This window comes from Equus przewalskii, chromosome 22 (genome assembly GCF_037783145.1).
Source record: "Equus przewalskii isolate Varuska chromosome 22, EquPr2, whole genome shotgun sequence".
Lineage (NCBI taxonomy): Eukaryota > Metazoa > Chordata > Mammalia > Perissodactyla > Equidae > Equus > Equus przewalskii.
Window position 1 is genome coordinate 4,210,310 of NC_091852.1, and position 16,890 is coordinate 4,227,199.

Below are 16,890 nucleotides of genomic sequence, written 5' to 3' on the forward strand. Positions count from 1 at the left end.
TCCCACATGGCACAACTAGAAGGACCCACAACGAAGAATGTACAACTATGTACTGGGGGGCTTTGGGGAGAAAAAGGGAAAAAAAAAAAATCTTAAAAAAAAAAAAAGTGTTTTGTTCTTGTTTTGTTTTTGTACTTTATTTTCCTTTATGGCTAGAGAAAACTCATCTATAGTGATTATTGTTGTCATAGTCATCAGCAAACATAAATTAAGCCCCTGTTGTATGCAGGTTACCGTAAGAGTATCTTCACTTAGAGAATGAAGTGTTTTGACTTTGGGAGTGGGAGTTGGGGCTTGGTAAGATGATAACTGCATAACAATAAGACTTGCCAAATCAGAAGTAAAGAACATATCTTCATTTTTTGTCTGGAAAGTTAAAAAGAAAAAAATCCCAGCATAATCACATTTAGAAGTGAGCAGGTACTGTGTGTTTAGGAAGTCAGTGTAGATGTGGCAGTTTTTGTTACCTGTGTATAGCCAATGTGGAGATGGTATTAGTTTCCTATTGCTGCTGTGACAAATCACCACAACCACAGTGGCTTAAAACAACACAAATTTATTAGCTCATAGTTCTATAGATTAGAAGTCTGACACAGGTCTTACTGGGCTAAAATTAAGATTTTGACAGTGCTGCATTCCTTTCCAGAGGCTCTAGAACCCCTTTTCCTGCCTTTTTCAGTTTCTAGAGGCCACCACATTCGTTGGCTCACAGCTACCCTTTTCCACCTTCAAAGCTAGCAATGTTGCATCTCTGCTCTGTCTTCGGTAGGCACGTCTTCCCCTGACCACAGCCAGGAAGGGCTCTCTGCTTTTAAGGTCTTGCGTGATTAGATTGGGCCCAGATAATTCAGAATAACCCAGATAATCTAGAATAACTTTCTTATCTCAAGGCCCTTAATTTAATCAAATCTACAGTCTCTTTGTCAAGTATGGTAATATATTCACAGGCTTTAGGGGTTAGAATGTGGATATCCTTGGGGGGGCCTGCCTACCACAGGGGGCAGGAGAAATGAATTCCCAAAGGAAAGAAGTATTCCTTCTATGCTGTCCTATGTGATGAAGGATTCTTGTGAAAATCCCCAAATAGGGCCTGAAATGTCTGGCCCTAGCCAAGTAGCAATTTTCTACTTCTTATGGGAATAATATACTAGCACATTGTGACCATTGTTCATAAGCAAGGCAGGCTGGAGTCACTGAGTCTTTTCCTGTAAGATATTTTAATGTCTCACTGAGTAACATATACTACTCCTTTGGTTGAAATCCCTCTTATTTAAGAATCCCGTTTCCTTAACTTTTTAAGATGCATTTCTTTATAAACAGTCAAGGTATAAGCTTGTCACTTTGAATCTCAAACAATGCAAAAGGAAGTTATAAAAGTATTTTTACCAGTGGCCCAGAATTAAAGCTTGTTGAATCTGCAGAGACTTAACACTAAGGCCAGGGGAAAGCCTCAGTTTCTCAGGGAGGAATTATAGATCCAGAGTCCTTTGGCAAACTGAAGATTCCCACCTACAGGAGGAAGACTGAAAGCGTTATAGAAAATACCCAGATATTTTTGGGACGTTGCATATATTGACAATTGGTCTGAGGAAGAAAAAAATCAAACTTGGTTTACAGAGGGGTCTGTACAATAAGCTGGCACCATCCAAAAGTAGATAGCTGCAGCATTACAGCCCCACTCAGGGATGACCCTGAAGGACCAGAGTGAAGGAATCTCCTTCCAGTGGGCAGAACTTTGGACAATAGATTTGGTTGTTCATATCTAGAGTGAGAGATGGCCAGAAGTATGGATCTACACTGCTTCATGGGCAGTTGCTATTTGTTGGGCTGGTGGGCTAGGGACTTGGAAGAAACAGGATTCAACAATTGATCACAAGGAAGTTTTGGGAAGAAGTATGTGGATGGACCTCTCTGAACGGGCACAAACTCTGAAGATATTTGTGTTCCACATGAAAGCCCACTGAAGGACATCTACGGCAGAGGAGGCTCTTAATTATCAGGTGGACAAAATGATGCTTTTTGAGATGTCAGTCACTTTGCCTAGCCACCCCAGTGTTTACTCAATGAACCTCTGAACAAAGTGGCTGTGGTGGCTGGGATGGAGACTATGCATGGGCTTAACAACACACACATGCTTACTAAGGCTGACTTGGCTAATGCTTCTGCTGAGTGCCGAATCTGCCAACACAAATACCAACATTAAATCCCCTTGGGTGGCTTCTCTGACGCATGGCTTCTGTAGCACCCACTGACCACCAGCACCCAGTGGCCAGTAGGTGGCACCTCTCCAGGCTGTTTCATAGTGCAGTGTCTCCGGTGAGACATCTCCCTGTGAATAACTTTCCTTAGCACCCTAGAGGATGGATTTCCAGCAAGTTCTGCCAGCACAGCACCATGAAGACTTCTCTGTCATCCAACGAGTCACTCTTGAGCTCTCTCCAAGATTTGGACCTTGAACCAGGGGACTGAAACAGATAGAGAATAAATAAACACTTTCATTAATTTGATTGATTATTGTCCTGAAATTTCCGTCTCACTGTGATAAGAGGAATCAAAGCCTGATCCAGTCCTAAGAGGGCGAAGGCATCCCCAAATCTCACATGTCCTAAAATAGGAAACAATATTTCTTCAAGAATTCATGAAAATTTATTTCTTATTTTTAAACTGAAGCTGAATATACAAGAATAATTCTGCATGACTTTTGTTTATAATTAAAAAAAATCCAAATCCTTCATGTTTGCATAAACTTTTGTTTTAAAAAGGGTTGTCTACAAAATTGATTGTGACGGAAGAGATTAATGTATGAATGAGCCTTTCCAATGTCCACCTTTGGTTTTAGGCTAATGCAGTCTTTTGGTGCTTGTGTCCTGTGGCTATTTAAAGCCTGAAAAACAACAATTAACCTTGGAGGTGCCTTATGACTTACAACCTACTTTTACATATACTATAACTTTTAATCAACAACCTTCAAAGTTAGTTATGATAATTTAAATAATGTAACTTTTTTCTTGTTAAAATATTATATTTTTATTGTAGAAAATTTAACAAACAGCGGTTGTTTGCACATTCTACTTCGGCAGCCCAGGGTCGAGGTTTAGGATCCCAGGTTCGGGCCTATGCACTGCTTGGCAAGCCACGCTGTGGCAGGCGTCCCACATATAAAGTAGAGGAAGATGGGCACAGATGTTAGCTTAGGGCCAGTCTTCCTCAGCAAAAAGAGGAGGATTGGCAGCAGATGTTAGCTCAGGGCTAATCTTCCTCAAAAAAAAAAAAAAAGAATACATTTTAAATGACCTATAATCTCACTATCAAGTGATAACTGTTGTTAGAACTTTAATGTATATTCATCCAGTCTTGTTTTTATCCATATAAAGACATGTTTTTCTAAAAATGGACTCATGCTGCACGTAATCTGCTAATTTATATAACAATATAGCATGAATATGTTTTTATGTCATTAAGTGTGTTCTCCCTTAACCATGATCTTAATCCTTTGGAATTAAGACCTCCTTAAGAATCTAATGACGGCTATATGCCTAAACCCCAGAAGAAGCAATTATGCAAATACACAATTGAAATTTATCAGCGAATGAACACAGGAGGACCTAGGATTTCTGGGAGTTGAAGCTTACATAATTTTGGAGACTCTCTCTTATTTTCTTGTTTTAAACTTTATTTTCTTTTTCATAGGTTGCACACTTACTTTTAAAACATTTAAACAATGCAAAATATATAAAGTGGCAGCAGCTACCCCAACCTGGCCCCAAGTCATTCTGGTAAAGAGAATGGTATTTTCCCTATTTATGAAACTATAAATGAATAATATTTTCTACAGTATTAGTTTTTAAAAAATGCAAATAGGATCATACAGTTCAACAACTTGCTCTTCTCACTTAATAGTATCTTAGACATTGAAGAGTATTTATTAAATGTGAGAAAGTGAATTTAATTTTGACTCTCCATCTCTAAGTTTCAATCTAATTGTTAGCTGATATGAAAATGATTTCTTTAATGTTTTCATATCAGTTAATTATTAATTAGGTAGCCTTTTGGAAATGCTGCACAGTTTTATTAAATAGGAAAAAAGAGTGCTTTTAGTACTTGTGATTTCTGTTAAAAAAGTTTATTTTATTTTGGTTAAGAAACAAAATGAAACACTTGTCTAGACTGCAGGATTGAGAAACTGACCTGAAAATGATGGAAAATTTCCATTTTCTCACACCATAGGGATGCTCTGTAAAAGGAAAAAACCAAAATTACATATAAGTGTGAATATTTATTTAGAATAAGAAATCACAACATCTTGCTAGAGACTTAGAGATTCAGTTCCTTTTTAAATGAGATCTGTTCAGGAAATTTACCAGAAATGCTTATACAAAAATCCTTCCTGATTGCAACCTGGCTTCCCCTTCACATGTGGAAACTTCTTTAACTCTCAGCAATTCAGTACTCACAGAGGCCTGCATAAATAAGGGGTGAGAGAGCCTTCCTAGCCCCTCATTTCATTAACTTCAAGGTAAATTCACGTCTGTTCGTGAATTAGACCTATTGGGCCCCAGGTGAAGAACCCCTGCTCCACCGTAGCATCTTTAACGGCTTCCCAGTGGGCTACTGCATGGAGGTACAAAAGTGTGCTTAACCAGGTGCCTTCTGTTGAACATTTAAGATGGTGTTATAAACAACTCTGGGATAAACATCCTTATAGCTAGATCTCTGCACACTTCCTTGGTTATTTCCTTAGGATAAATTCCTGGAAGTGGATCAAAGGGTACGGCAAATTTTAAAACTTTAGATTTGGCAAGAATACTTAAGTTCCATTTCACATATAAAAAAAGTGAGGGCGTAGTGGTTCACAGATATGGATCTTTAAACGCAACTTCTCTGACCCGAATCATATGTCATTCACAGTCTACCACACGACTCCTGTAAACCATCTGCCACTGTAAAGGTTTTGCCTCCAGAATGACTCCATTGTGAGAGATGCTCCATTTCCCAGCCTTGCCACATGCATTTAGCTTCAGCTCAGGTTGTTCTCCACGATTTAGTTGTGGTAAACCTTTTAATTTGACACAGGACAGCCGTTAGGTATTTCTTGGGCATTGCTATTTGCTTAACTCCTTGGATTTCAGGAGGATTGTGTCTGGCACATAAGAGATGCTCAGTAAACTGTTGATTGTTGAAAGGAGTTGAATAGTTTCAACAGTCCTACAACTCCAGAGACGGGCTGTGTTTCCAAAATGTCACCATCTAGCTTGTGCTCCTAACATTTATGGTCCCAGATGGAAATGGCTGTAGACTTTTGAGAGGTCCATGGCTATTCCAAACCTTATGGCTATACAGTTTTGTGACAAAGTTTGTTGCATTTTGTACACTACTTTATTAAAGGTATGGAGGTAAGGGAATCAGCAAACGAGGGGACAGGTAGCTGGCTGCAATGCTCACTTTTCTCTCCCCCTGACTAGTTCAAAGCTAAAATAAGCAGACGTTTACTGAATACCTGCAAGGCATCGGCCACACTGGTTTAAGGAGTCTCAGTTAAAAGAATATCATTACATAGTCAGATTCCGACCTACATCACACAATTATTTATGTTTAGTTTTATATATCATTATAAGGTGTATTGAGGAAGCTGTCTAAAATAGTGGAAAAGAACGACCAACAGAGAGTGGTCTGCTTTTTACCTAGTTGTCTGGGTTAATCTACCGGGTCTGTGTCCTGGTCATCAAACCACACTAACAATGCCTTGCTAAGATGGAATTCGAATTCTACAAACACACACATTCATGTTTATATCTATATCTTTCTATATTTCGGGTTGATTCATTTAGGAAGATACTCTTTGAATAAAGTTTCATGTATATAACATGTTTAACTTCTGTAAGACGTTTAGTATTCATAGATAATTAGGTGTTCTTAGATAATGCTTTTCAGACGGGGTGTTTGGAGTGGTGATTTAATAATCATTTAAAATACCATAAACTACTTTGTGGAGCTCACAATGGGGGAAACTACGACATTTATGAAATGGTAGCTCTTGTTCATCGGAGTAAAGACATCCGCGGAGGGCAAACTGCAAGAAGCGTGTGTGGCGCACCTGGGATTACTTTTTGAACGCCTTCACATCTGCTTAATTTTGTTTAAACATGACGGTAAGAAAACAAAACAAAACCCTCACAGCCGTCAATTTATTTCCCTATCTGGTTGTAATAATCTTACATTCTTTAGGAGCTACTATAAACAGCAGCAAAGATGATCCATGCTCTTGAAAAAAGTAATTGTATTTATTAAAAATATGTCACAATGCGTTTGTGTGCAGTCAAAACAGAAGGGGGTGTATCAGGATTTAATGTCTCTGACACATTCCTTTGGCTCAGATAAAACATTACCTCTTCGCCTTCAGTGGCCAATTTAGCATAACCATTTTCATGGCTATATGTAGGCACATTACAAAAAGCAAAAAATAAATCACGATGCTATTCCTTTCGCTGCAGCACTAGGCATCTAATTGATTGAGGTTTGGCCACAAAGTGCAATTTCGTTGCGTTCTGGCAGCCCAGCTGGGGTAACTGCCCACGTCCCCCAGCTGCTTCTTAGGGACACTCCCGGGGTTAGGCAAAGGCTAGGCCTCACCACGGTCCGCAGGGTCTGAAGCGACCGCGGTACCACCCGGGGAGGAGCGGCAAGAACCGCTCGTCGGCCGCCGCTCAAAGCCTCCTTCCTAAGAGTGCGGCTGATTGACGGTAGCAGGTGGGCGGGGGCTCTAATTGGGAGCGCGGAGAAGATGATACGAGGAACCTGTGGAGCCGCCCGCAGACCGGTTCGGTTCGGTTCGTTGGGCGGCGGCAGCCGAGAACGAGCGCCGGCTGCGCGCGCAACGCCCGCTCCCGACTCGGGCCGCGCGGCCCCCCGGTCCCCCGGCGGCGCGCGCGCCCCGCCCACCCCCCTGCGCGCGTTCCCGCCCTGCCGGCGCGCGCCCCCGTCCCTTCCCGCCTCGGCTCCTGCCCGCGCGCGCCCCGCCCTCCGTCCCGCGCGCGCCAGCTCTGCGCCCACCCGCCCCCCGGCGCGCGCGAGCCGGCTGGCGAGGCGCGCGGGGGGCGGGGCGCCGCGCTGACGTTGCCCGGGATGCGGGCAGGTTCCGCCGCCGCCGCCGCCGCCGCCTCGCCTGCCACCGGGGTTTGTATGAACACACCGGGCGGCGGGCGGCGAGGGGTTCGCCGTGCGCCCGGGGAGCAGCCGCTGGCGCTGCCGGCGCCGAGCCGGGTGCTGCGGCTGTGCCCAGGCCCTGCCAGCGCCCCATCCTGGAGCCGGTGAGCGCCCCGCCGCCGTCCGCGCGTCCCGGCCGGCCGTCCCTCTGCTCTCCGCGGCTGCGGCGTCCGGGGGCGGGGGAAGCGGGCAGCAGCGGCCCCGGGCTCGCCGCCGTCTGCGCCCTGGACCCCTCCGCCCCTCTCCTGACAGGTCGGGGAACGCGTGTCTTTCGGGGGGTGGGCCGAGTCGTGAGGGAAACCCCCGATGGGTTGGGGCTGTGGCCGCTTTTTGGAAAACGCCCCACCCAGCCCCCACCTCCGGACGGTCGGTCGCCCCCGCCCCAGTCCCCGCGGAGGGTCCCCGCGCAGAGGCGGCCCCCGTGCCCTGCCTTTCCTCTTGGGCCCCGAGCGCCGGTCGCCGCGGTGCGGCGGGAGCAGAGCCGAGGGCGGCGGGCTGGGGCCGAGCGCGCGCCCCGCGTCCCCACCCGCCGGGCCCCCGCCCCTCGGTGCGCCGGCTGCCAGGTGGGCTGGTGAGTGTGACAGCGGCGAGGCGAGGTTTGCTTCCTCTCAGTGCGGGGCTTGGCCTGAAGTGTGTTCTCTGTTTACATCTTGTCGCCTTGTGCTTTGATTTGAACCTGTATCCGATCGCCCTCGATGACAGTGCAGTGTCCCTACGGCCTTCCTGCCTGAGTTGCGGCTTCTGAATCGCAGGTGTTCAAGGACTCCTGCCAGCCCAGCGCCGGGGCTTGCCGGGCTCCACGGCCGCTGCCGCCTGGTGCCGCTTACGCCTGGGAGTACCTGTGCGGTTCTGAGTCGGTTGGTTTCCTTTCCTGGGCATTTTCTCGTGATCGAAGGGAGTTTTGGTACATCTTAGTGTAATCGATGTGAATACAGCCCATTTCTCGTTTTAGTGTAGCTTGCTCAAGTGTCTGAAGGTCTGGCACTGCTGATGGCCTAAGACGTTCTAACACTTAGCGGGAATTTTCATTGGCGATATTAACTCTGTGTGGGTTTTTTTTTTTTCCTTCACGTGTTCAAAATTGTAACAGTGTTTAATTATAATGCATGACAATTTGTCATTAGAAAGGACTTTAACAGTTATCTCGATCACTCATTTTCACTTCCCTTTTATGTCCGTGTTATCTCTGTGTAAATGGAGTTATCACTTTATTTGTTAACTTCTGAATAATTCTTATAAATTGTCTTCTTTCCTGAGAAAACCAGAAAGTTATTTTTGTCATTGTATTGTGGCGGGAGGCCAAATAAGTAGTAGTGTATTTAAGGCACTTTAAATGGTACATATTTTTAAACATGTGCCAAATGTTAATCAAAACCAACCAACCAAAAAAAAGAAAACCCTGGAAGATCTATAAGCATTTCCTATGTAATTACTATGAGAGAGTTGGCGGTTCCTTATCCACTCCTTATTTCTCATCCTTAAGCAGAGTTGTAATGTGACTTGTTCAGTGTCCCTTTCCACTTGAGTTAAGTTCTTGAAGGAAATTAGAGGTTAATGACTTCAAAATTCTGCCTTGAATGGCTTCAACACATATTTAGAACTGCAGTCTCACTCTGAACTCTGAAATGAAGGGAGCAGACTTACAGTTACCCTTGTAATTGGCCAACACTGCAAAAACATTTAAATGTATTAATGTAATTTAACTTTTGTAAAAGCAATTTTTACAAAGCTTTGAATTGAGGCGCTATTCTCTTTAGAACAGTCTAGCTAAACTTCTGTATGATAATGGTTTTATCTCTGATAGCAAAGAGAAGAGAGGTCAAGACTTGTGAAATTCCCTAATTTGTATTATAGTCTGCATTTTGGAGTTTTAAAAAAATTCATCTTTCAAATTCTGCTCTTCTTGCTTGAAGTCCCCCAGTACCTGGAAGTTGAACAATGCATCACCCTGTCAGAGGGCTCTCTGCAGGTTGGGAGCTTCCCTTAGGCGGTGGGTCTCCATGTAAACACTAGGAATTGTTTAGAGTGGGCGCTGAATTTCAAACTTTGTACATTGTTGCTGGTTACTGTGCCTGTGTACTATAGTGTAGTGGCTAATCGGGCCTCAGAGCCAGACTGGCTGGCTTTGAATCCGGGCTTTGCTTTAGGCAAGTTATTTATCCTCTTTGTGCTTCAATTTTCTCAACTCCAAAAGTGGGAATAATAGTTATACCCTTAAGATGGTCTTGAGTATTAAATGAGTTAATACACATGAAGTGCTTAGCCCACAGTGCCTCGTACATAGTTAGCGCTCGGGAAATGCTGCTGCTTTTCCTCAGTCTTCCATGGGATCTAGTAAGCCGAAGAAGGACTTTGGGCTGATGGAGCGTTATTAGTGCAGATTATTCCTCTATGACCCATTTGCTCCTTTGAGACTAAATGAGAGCTTAGTTTCACTGTCCTGCCTTGGAAGCATGCAATTTAGTTTTAAATAGAACAGCTGGGAGCCTGAGCTGGGTGCCCTGAGATGCTGCTGGAGAGCTGCTCAAGTGCCCTGTTTGAACCCTCTGACAGGACCTTGGATTGTCTCCCTCCTGGTGCTGTTGGCTGCTATTTTAGTCACCTGTTTTTGAATTTGTGATTGTGCATTTCTTTGACTGTCATGTGCTGCTATCAAAAATATTATCTATCAAACTCTTGAGACGTATATATGTTTTTATCTGATAAGATATTGCATGATGTTTCCAGGATATATAAAGTCAGTTTCGTGTACGCTTTCCTTTTTGGTTTTGTTTTCTTCTTTATTGATCTTGCACAGAGTGAGGTTAGTTTTGCTTTGACATTGTGTTCCTTTTCAGCTTTCATGTAATTGTCCTAGGGAAGTTTGTTTTTAAATTAATGATTTTATGTACTGTTGCTCTTCCTGGTTTACAGGGATCTGCTATGAATACTCTGTTCTTTAAATCAGGTGTTTTCAAACTTTTGATCTAAGGATGCTTTTATACTCTGAAAAAATTATTGAGCACGCCAAAGAGCTTTTGTGGATTATATCTCTCTATACTTTTTATATTACAGATTGAAACAGAAATATAAAATTTTCTATTAATTCACTTAAAAATGACTTTTTAATAAAAAATGACTTTTTCAAAACAAGGTAGGAGAGTGGCATTGTTTTATATTTTTGTAAATCTGTAATATCTGGTTTAATAGAAACAGCTCGTTTCTCATATCTGCTTCTGCATTCGGTCTGTTGCAATATGTTGTGTGGGTTGAAGTATACAGAGGGAGAAAATCCAGCCTTACACAGTTAATGGCTGGAAAAGGGAGGGATATTTCAATAGCCTTTTCAGATAATTGTGGATATTCTTGTTTGGTACTACGTGAAAACTCAACATGTGGTAGTTTTTTAGTTATTTGCAATATAGAATCTGAAATCCTATCTGTGGACTTTTTCATAATGTTGTATTAAAATCCATTGGTCTGAACTTTGAATGGATCTTACAGAATCAAGTTTGAGTTTTATAACATCATGCCGTGATCACTGGTAAATATTAGTTCAGTCAGTTATGCAGATCTTCCAAATGTTGATACATTTCATTATATAATATCAAAAAGTCACATTTGTTAATATCACCACTCATTCTATCAGAAACAAATTATTGGGAAGCTGTCCAGGTCATGACATGATAGTAGATATGAGTTTTCCAGAAATCTGGTTTTTGTTTAAAAGCTTATATTTTATCATTGGCAACAAATATGACTGCCAGTTGTTTCCTAGAAGTGCAGGCAGACTTTGTTCATCTCTGAGAGAACCTCTGCCATAATACCTTAGTCTGAATAACCTTAGTCATTCTTTCAAGTAAAGATAGTGTTTTCATAATAAAAGGGGCTAGTTCAAGCTCTCAGTTCAGTGACACAGCATTTTTCCTTGAGACAGCCATCAGCTATTGTAATTCAGGATGTAGCCAACCCTGGTGGCCTAGTGGTTATGGTTTGAGAGGCTCTCACTGCTGCGTCACAGTTCCTTTTTGCTTAGGGAACAACACCACCATCTCTCACTTGTTACACTGTGACAGCTGCGTGTTGTTGTGATGCTGTGATGCTGAAGGCTGTGCCACTGATATTTCAAATACCAGCAGGGTCACTCATGGTGGACAAGTTTCAGCAGAGCTTCCAGACTAAGGCAGACTAGGAAGAAGGACCTGGCCACCCGCTTCTGAAAAAATTGGCCTTTGAAAACCCTGTGAATAGCAGTGGAGCATTCTCTGATACAGTGCTGGAAGGGGAGCGGATGGCGCAAAAAGATCAGGCAGGTTCCGCTCTGCTGGACACAGGGTCGCTAGGAGTCAGAATGGACTCCATGGTACTAACAGCAGCAAATGTAGCCTTCATGCATACTTACCATTCTGTGTCACAGAATATTAAAAGGATGTATATTCAAGGGCCGAGATTTAATAAAATAAATAATTTGTACTGTTTTTTTCGCCTTCTTCTTCCCAAAGCCCCCCAGTACATAGTTGTATATTCTAGCTGCAGGTCCTTCTAGTTGTCCTTTGTGGGGTGCCGCCTCAGCATGGCTTGATGAGCCCAGCTAGGTCCCCGCCCAGGATCTGAACTGGTGAAACCCTGGGCCGCTGAAGCTGAGCGCGGGAACTTAACCACTCGGCCACGGGGCCGGCCCCTAATTTTTACATTTTAAGGACATTCTTAAGTGAAAAAGCCTCTTTCTTTTATAACTACACTTGATGGTGAAAAATACAATAACTAATAGTGTGGTTTGGTACCACTACCATAATTTGTTCCAAGATGCCAGAAATTTTACACACCATTGCTTTTGTACCGTAAGTGTAAGTGTTAATACAATTAAGAAGGCTAATAATATTTTAGTAGTATTATGAAAATAGTTTTGACCTTGTGGACCTCCTTAAAAGATGTCTGGACCCCAGGGGTCCATGGACCACACTTTAAGGACCTCTGCTATAAATCATAGAGCATTCCCAGCAAACTTTGATTAGGAAGGGAGGTGGTAGTGTCAATCTCTAGTCTGTTTTTGCTTTAGACTTTTGGGCCCTGGTAAAGGCCTTCTTCAAAAAAATTTAAGCATAGTAAAAGTTTTTTACAGAAAATTGAGAGGTTTCTTAAGGATTTTAGTCTGGTGCTGATACAAGGGACTGTAGTATTAGTAATCTGAAATTACACTATCTAAAAACAAAAAGATTTGGTAGTACATTGCCATGTAAATATTCAGTCTAATGTTTTTGTATTTTACATACTAGACAAAGTGAAGGCACAGTGTGAAAAGCTCAGCTGATATCAAGATCATAAGCTAAAAAGAAGAAAAGCCAAAACAAACTACTCAGCTTCCCTTCTTAATCTCTGTTTGTTTCTCACTTAATTCAGGCTGAGGGTGAACTATCCTAAAGAGAGGTGCCCAGTACTTGCTGTCTTTGCCTCATGTCTTATGGGGAAAACGATTTAAGATGATGAAGATTATAAGGGTATAGGTTACATTGAGAATGAAAATGATAATAAGGTCAATGAAGGATTTATGATAGAATAATGGTGGTAAATACTTGAACACTGCCTACATATAATAGAGTTTAATGAATTGAAAAGAACAGTATTTTTGACAAGAACTCTCGAGATTAATTTATCATAGGCACGGTTTCTGGTTGCATGTAGGTAGAACTGATGATGGGGAGTGCAAGACAGCTGACTTCCCTGATGAGCTTCTTTCCTAATTGCAAAGTGAGAGCATCTGACCACCAGGTGATCTGGCGCTGCCTTCAATTCTAGAGTTCTGGGATTTTTTTCTTTGCCTGTTGAAAACATCTCCTTCATCTGTTAATTTCATCTCATCAATTTTAACTTGTGTTTACATGTGAAACTTATTTTTTCCAATTTTTAGCATTGATTCATATTCCTATTTTCAGTTCATATTTTGATTAAAAAATGTATTTCTAAAAATTATGGTAAAATATATAGATCATGAAATTTATGATTTTAACCTTTTTTTTTTTAAAGATTGGCACCTGCTAACATCTGTTGCCTATGTTTCTTTTTCCTTCTTTTCTCCAAAGCCCCCCAGTACATAGTTGTATATTCTAGTGGTAGGTCCTTCTAGTTCTTCTATGTGGGACACCGCCTCAGCATGGCTTGATGAGTGGTGCTAGGTCCGTGCCCAGGATCTGAACTGACGAAACCCTGGGCTGCCGAAGCTGAGCGCGCATGGGGCCAGTCCCACCATTTTTAAATATACAGTTCAGAGGCATTAAGTACACTCACATTGTTTTGCAACCATCACCGCCATCCATGTCCAGACCTTTTTTATCTTGCAAAACTAAAATTGTACTCATTAAACGATAATTCCCCATTCCCTCCTTCCTCTAGCCGCTGGCGACCACCATTCTGCTTTCTCTCTCTATGAATTTGGCTAAGTACTACATTGTATGAGAGGAATCATACAGTATTTGCCCTTTTGTGCCTGGCTTATTTCATTTAGCATTATGTCCATCCATGTTGTAGCATGTATCAGAATTTCCTTCCTTTTTAAGGCTGAATATTATTTCATTGTATGTACGTATCATGTTTTGTTTATTTGTTCATCCATCAGTAAACCATTGGGTTGTTTTTACCGTTTGGCTGTTGTGAATAATGCTGCTGTGTACATGGGTGTACAAATATTCCTTTGAGACTCTGCTTTCAGTTATTTTGGGGACATACTCAGAAGTGGAATTGCTGGGTCATATGATAATTCTATTTTAAATTTTTATTTTATCGCGGTAACATTGGTTTATAACATTATATAAATTTCAGGTGTACATTGTTGTATATTTTGTTTTCTGTGTAGATTACATCATGTTCACCACCTAAAGACTAATTACCATCCATCACCACACACAGTGCCTCATCACCTCTTTCTCCCTCCTCCCTCCCTATTTTAAAACTTTTAAGGAACTGCCATTCTCTTTTTAGAGTGGCTGCACCATTTTACATTCACACCAGCAGTGTACAAGGGTTCCAGTTTTTCCACATCCTTTCCAATGCTTGTTATTTTATTTTTTTGGATAGTAACTATCCTAATTGTGTGAGGTGATACCTTGTTGTGGTTTAGATTTCCATTTATGTTGCTGAATTTGGTATGTTGGTATTTTGTTGAGGATTTTTGCATCAGTATTCATGAAGGGTATTGGTCTCTAGTTTTCTTGTAATGTCTTTTTGTCTGGCTTTGTTATCAGGGCAATGCTGGGCTCATAGAGTGAGTTAGAAAGTCTTTCCTCCTCTTCAGTTTTTTGGAAGAATTTCAGAAGGATTGATGTTCTTTAATGTTTGGTACAATTCACCAGTGAAGCCATCAAGTGTGGGGTGTTTGCTAATTAGGTTTTTGGTTACTGATTCAGTCTCATTAATACTTAGAGGGCTCTTCAGATTTTGTGTTTTTTCATTATTTAGTCTTAGTAAGTTTTGTGTTTCTAGAAGCTTGTCAGTTTCATCTAGATTATCCAGTTTGTTGGTGCACAATTGTTCATACTCCCTTGAAATCCTTTTTGTTTCTGTAGAATGAGTAGGAAGGTCTCCACTTTAGTTTCTAATTTTAGTAATTTGAGTCCTATCTATTTTTTCTTAGTTAATCTTGTAAAAGACCTGTCAATTTTATTAATCTTTTCAAAGAACCAACTTTTAATTTTGTTGATTTTCTCTCTATTTTTCTATTCTATACTTCATTTATCTCTGCTCTAATCTTTATTATTTTCTCCCTTCTGCTAGCTTTGAGTTTAGTTCTCCTTTTTCTAGTTCCTTAAGTTGTAAAGTTAGGGTTGTTGATTTGACATCTTTTTTAAAGTGTGTTTATAGCTATACGTTCCCCCCTTAGCACCACTTTTGCTGCGTCCCATATATTTTGGTATGCAGAGTTTTTGTTTTCATTTGTCTTTAAGCATTTTCTGATTTCCCTTGTGATTTCTTCTTTAACTCATTGTTTAAGAATGTGTTGTTTAATTTCCAGAAATTTGTGTATTTTCCAGTTTTCCTTTATTTCCTTATTTATTTTGAACTTCAAGCTCTTCTGGTTATAGAAAATACTTTGTATATCTGTCTTTTAAAGTCTGTTGAGACTATTTGTGGCCTATCATATGGTCTGTCCTGGAGAATGTCCCGTGTGCTCTAGTTAAGTAGAGTGTTCTGTATAGATCTGTTATTTCTAGTTGGTTTATTGTGTTGTTCAAGTCCTCTTATGTCCTTACTTATCTTCTGTTTGGTCGTTCTGTCCATTATTGAGAGTAGGGTATTGAAGTCTCCAACTATTATTGTGGGAGTGTCTGTTTCTCCATGTAATTCTGTCAGCTTTTGCTTCGTATATTTTCATGGTCTATTACTAGGTGCATGAATGTTTACAGTTCTTATTTTCTTGCTCTCTTGAACCTTTTTTTAATGTATAATGTCCTTCTTTGTCTCTTGTAATCTTTTTTGATTTGAAGTCTGTTTTGTCTGACATTAGTATCCATTCCTGCTCTCTCTTGGTTACTATTTGCATAGAATGACTTTTTCTGTCTTTTCATGTTCAGCCTATTTGTGCTTTTGGATTTAAAGTGAGTCTCTTGTAGACAGCACATAGTTGGGTCATGTTTTTTTAATCCATTTTGCCAATCTCTGCCTTTTGATTAGAGAGTTTAACCCACTTACATTTAAAGTAATTACTGATAAGGAGGAACATCTGTCATTTTGCTATTTGTTTTTTATATGCCTCATGGCTTTTTTTGTCCCGTAATTCCTATATATTTTGATTTTTCTTGGGATATTAGTGGGAGCTGACTTTGGGCTGTGGTACTTTCCTTAAAAACAAACAAACAAAACAAACTTTGTTTATGAGTCAGGCAAGGAAAATGGGTGTTTCAAGGTAAAACTTTTAATCTCATCTATCACCTATAAAGATTTAGAAATTTTGGCATCTGTTTAAGTCTAAAAATAGTAGGAATCCGAGTTGGGGAACAGTTATTTTAAATAAATTATTTAATTAAATTGAAATGTAGCGGGGTTCTGCTCCCAAAGCAATAAACTCTGTTATTTGGTGCATAATTAAAATATCACATAGCAAAACAAATTAGACTCTTTTTAAGTGCCTGAACATCTTTTGTGGTCTGATATGTGAACCATTCAAACTTGTTTTTTTAAAGAAGATGCATGATGAGGAAAGGTAAAAGGTATAAACTTTTTATAGATTTACCTGTACTTTTTGATAAAATTAATGACAACAATGTAAGTGAAATAAATTTGCCTGTTTGCAGATTGAGCTAAAATATTCATAAAATAATCATTGCATATCATGTGAGTAAGGTAACTGGATGAAAATGTATACCTTAGTACAGTAATTTAGGTTAATGTACACAGACCATGTCCAATGTATATATTTTTCTCAATTTAAATGCTTGGCTGAGGTAATAATCTCTATCTGCCTATTATTGCTGGGAATGTTACTCCTCTTTCCTTTAGACAACAGATACTATTTACCACCTTCCCTCAAAGTTTCTCACTTTTTCCTTTATGATCTTGCCAGGGGTTTGGGCATATTCTCTGGGATATTTTTATTAAATAATCAGCATTTGTCACATTGACATTGCTGGTGTGGGGAATAGTAGCTTCCTTATGTTATCAAAAAGTGATTTCTTCTTTTCACATCTTGAAACAGTTAGAGAAAGCTGATAAAAGATG

At 40.8% G+C, this 16,890-nt stretch overlaps 1 protein-coding gene and 1 long non-coding RNA gene across 7 annotated transcripts in view; one reads left to right on the forward strand and one right to left on the reverse strand.

Annotated features, from left to right (window-relative positions):
* Nucleotides 1-536: 536 nt before the first annotated feature.
* LOC139078726 (uncharacterized) lies at nt 537-6,908 on the reverse strand. Its single transcript, XR_011531755.1, has 3 exons — nt 6,631-6,908; nt 4,189-4,234; nt 537-2,465 (listed from the first exon to the last, which is right to left on the reverse strand). It is a non-coding gene; the product is annotated as an uncharacterized lncRNA (long non-coding RNA).
* A 179-nt stretch (nt 6,909-7,087) lies between these two features.
* AGTPBP1 (ATP/GTP binding carboxypeptidase 1) overlaps nt 7,088-16,890 on the forward strand; it is a 175,626-nt gene continuing 165,823 nt past the window's right edge. For 4 of the 6 annotated variants that reach the window (XM_070590589.1, XM_070590591.1, XM_070590592.1 and 1 more), the window contains exon 1: nt 7,167-7,307. Coding sequence is in view for 1 of the 6 variants with exons in the window: in XM_070590601.1 (XP_070446702.1) it covers nt 7,123-7,307 (185 nt within the window). In the remaining 5 variants the exon portion in view is untranslated. Of the gene's footprint in view, nt 7,308-16,890 lie in introns of all 6 variants that reach the window. The other 2 variants (XM_070590601.1, XM_070590590.1) reach the window with 2 other exon arrangements.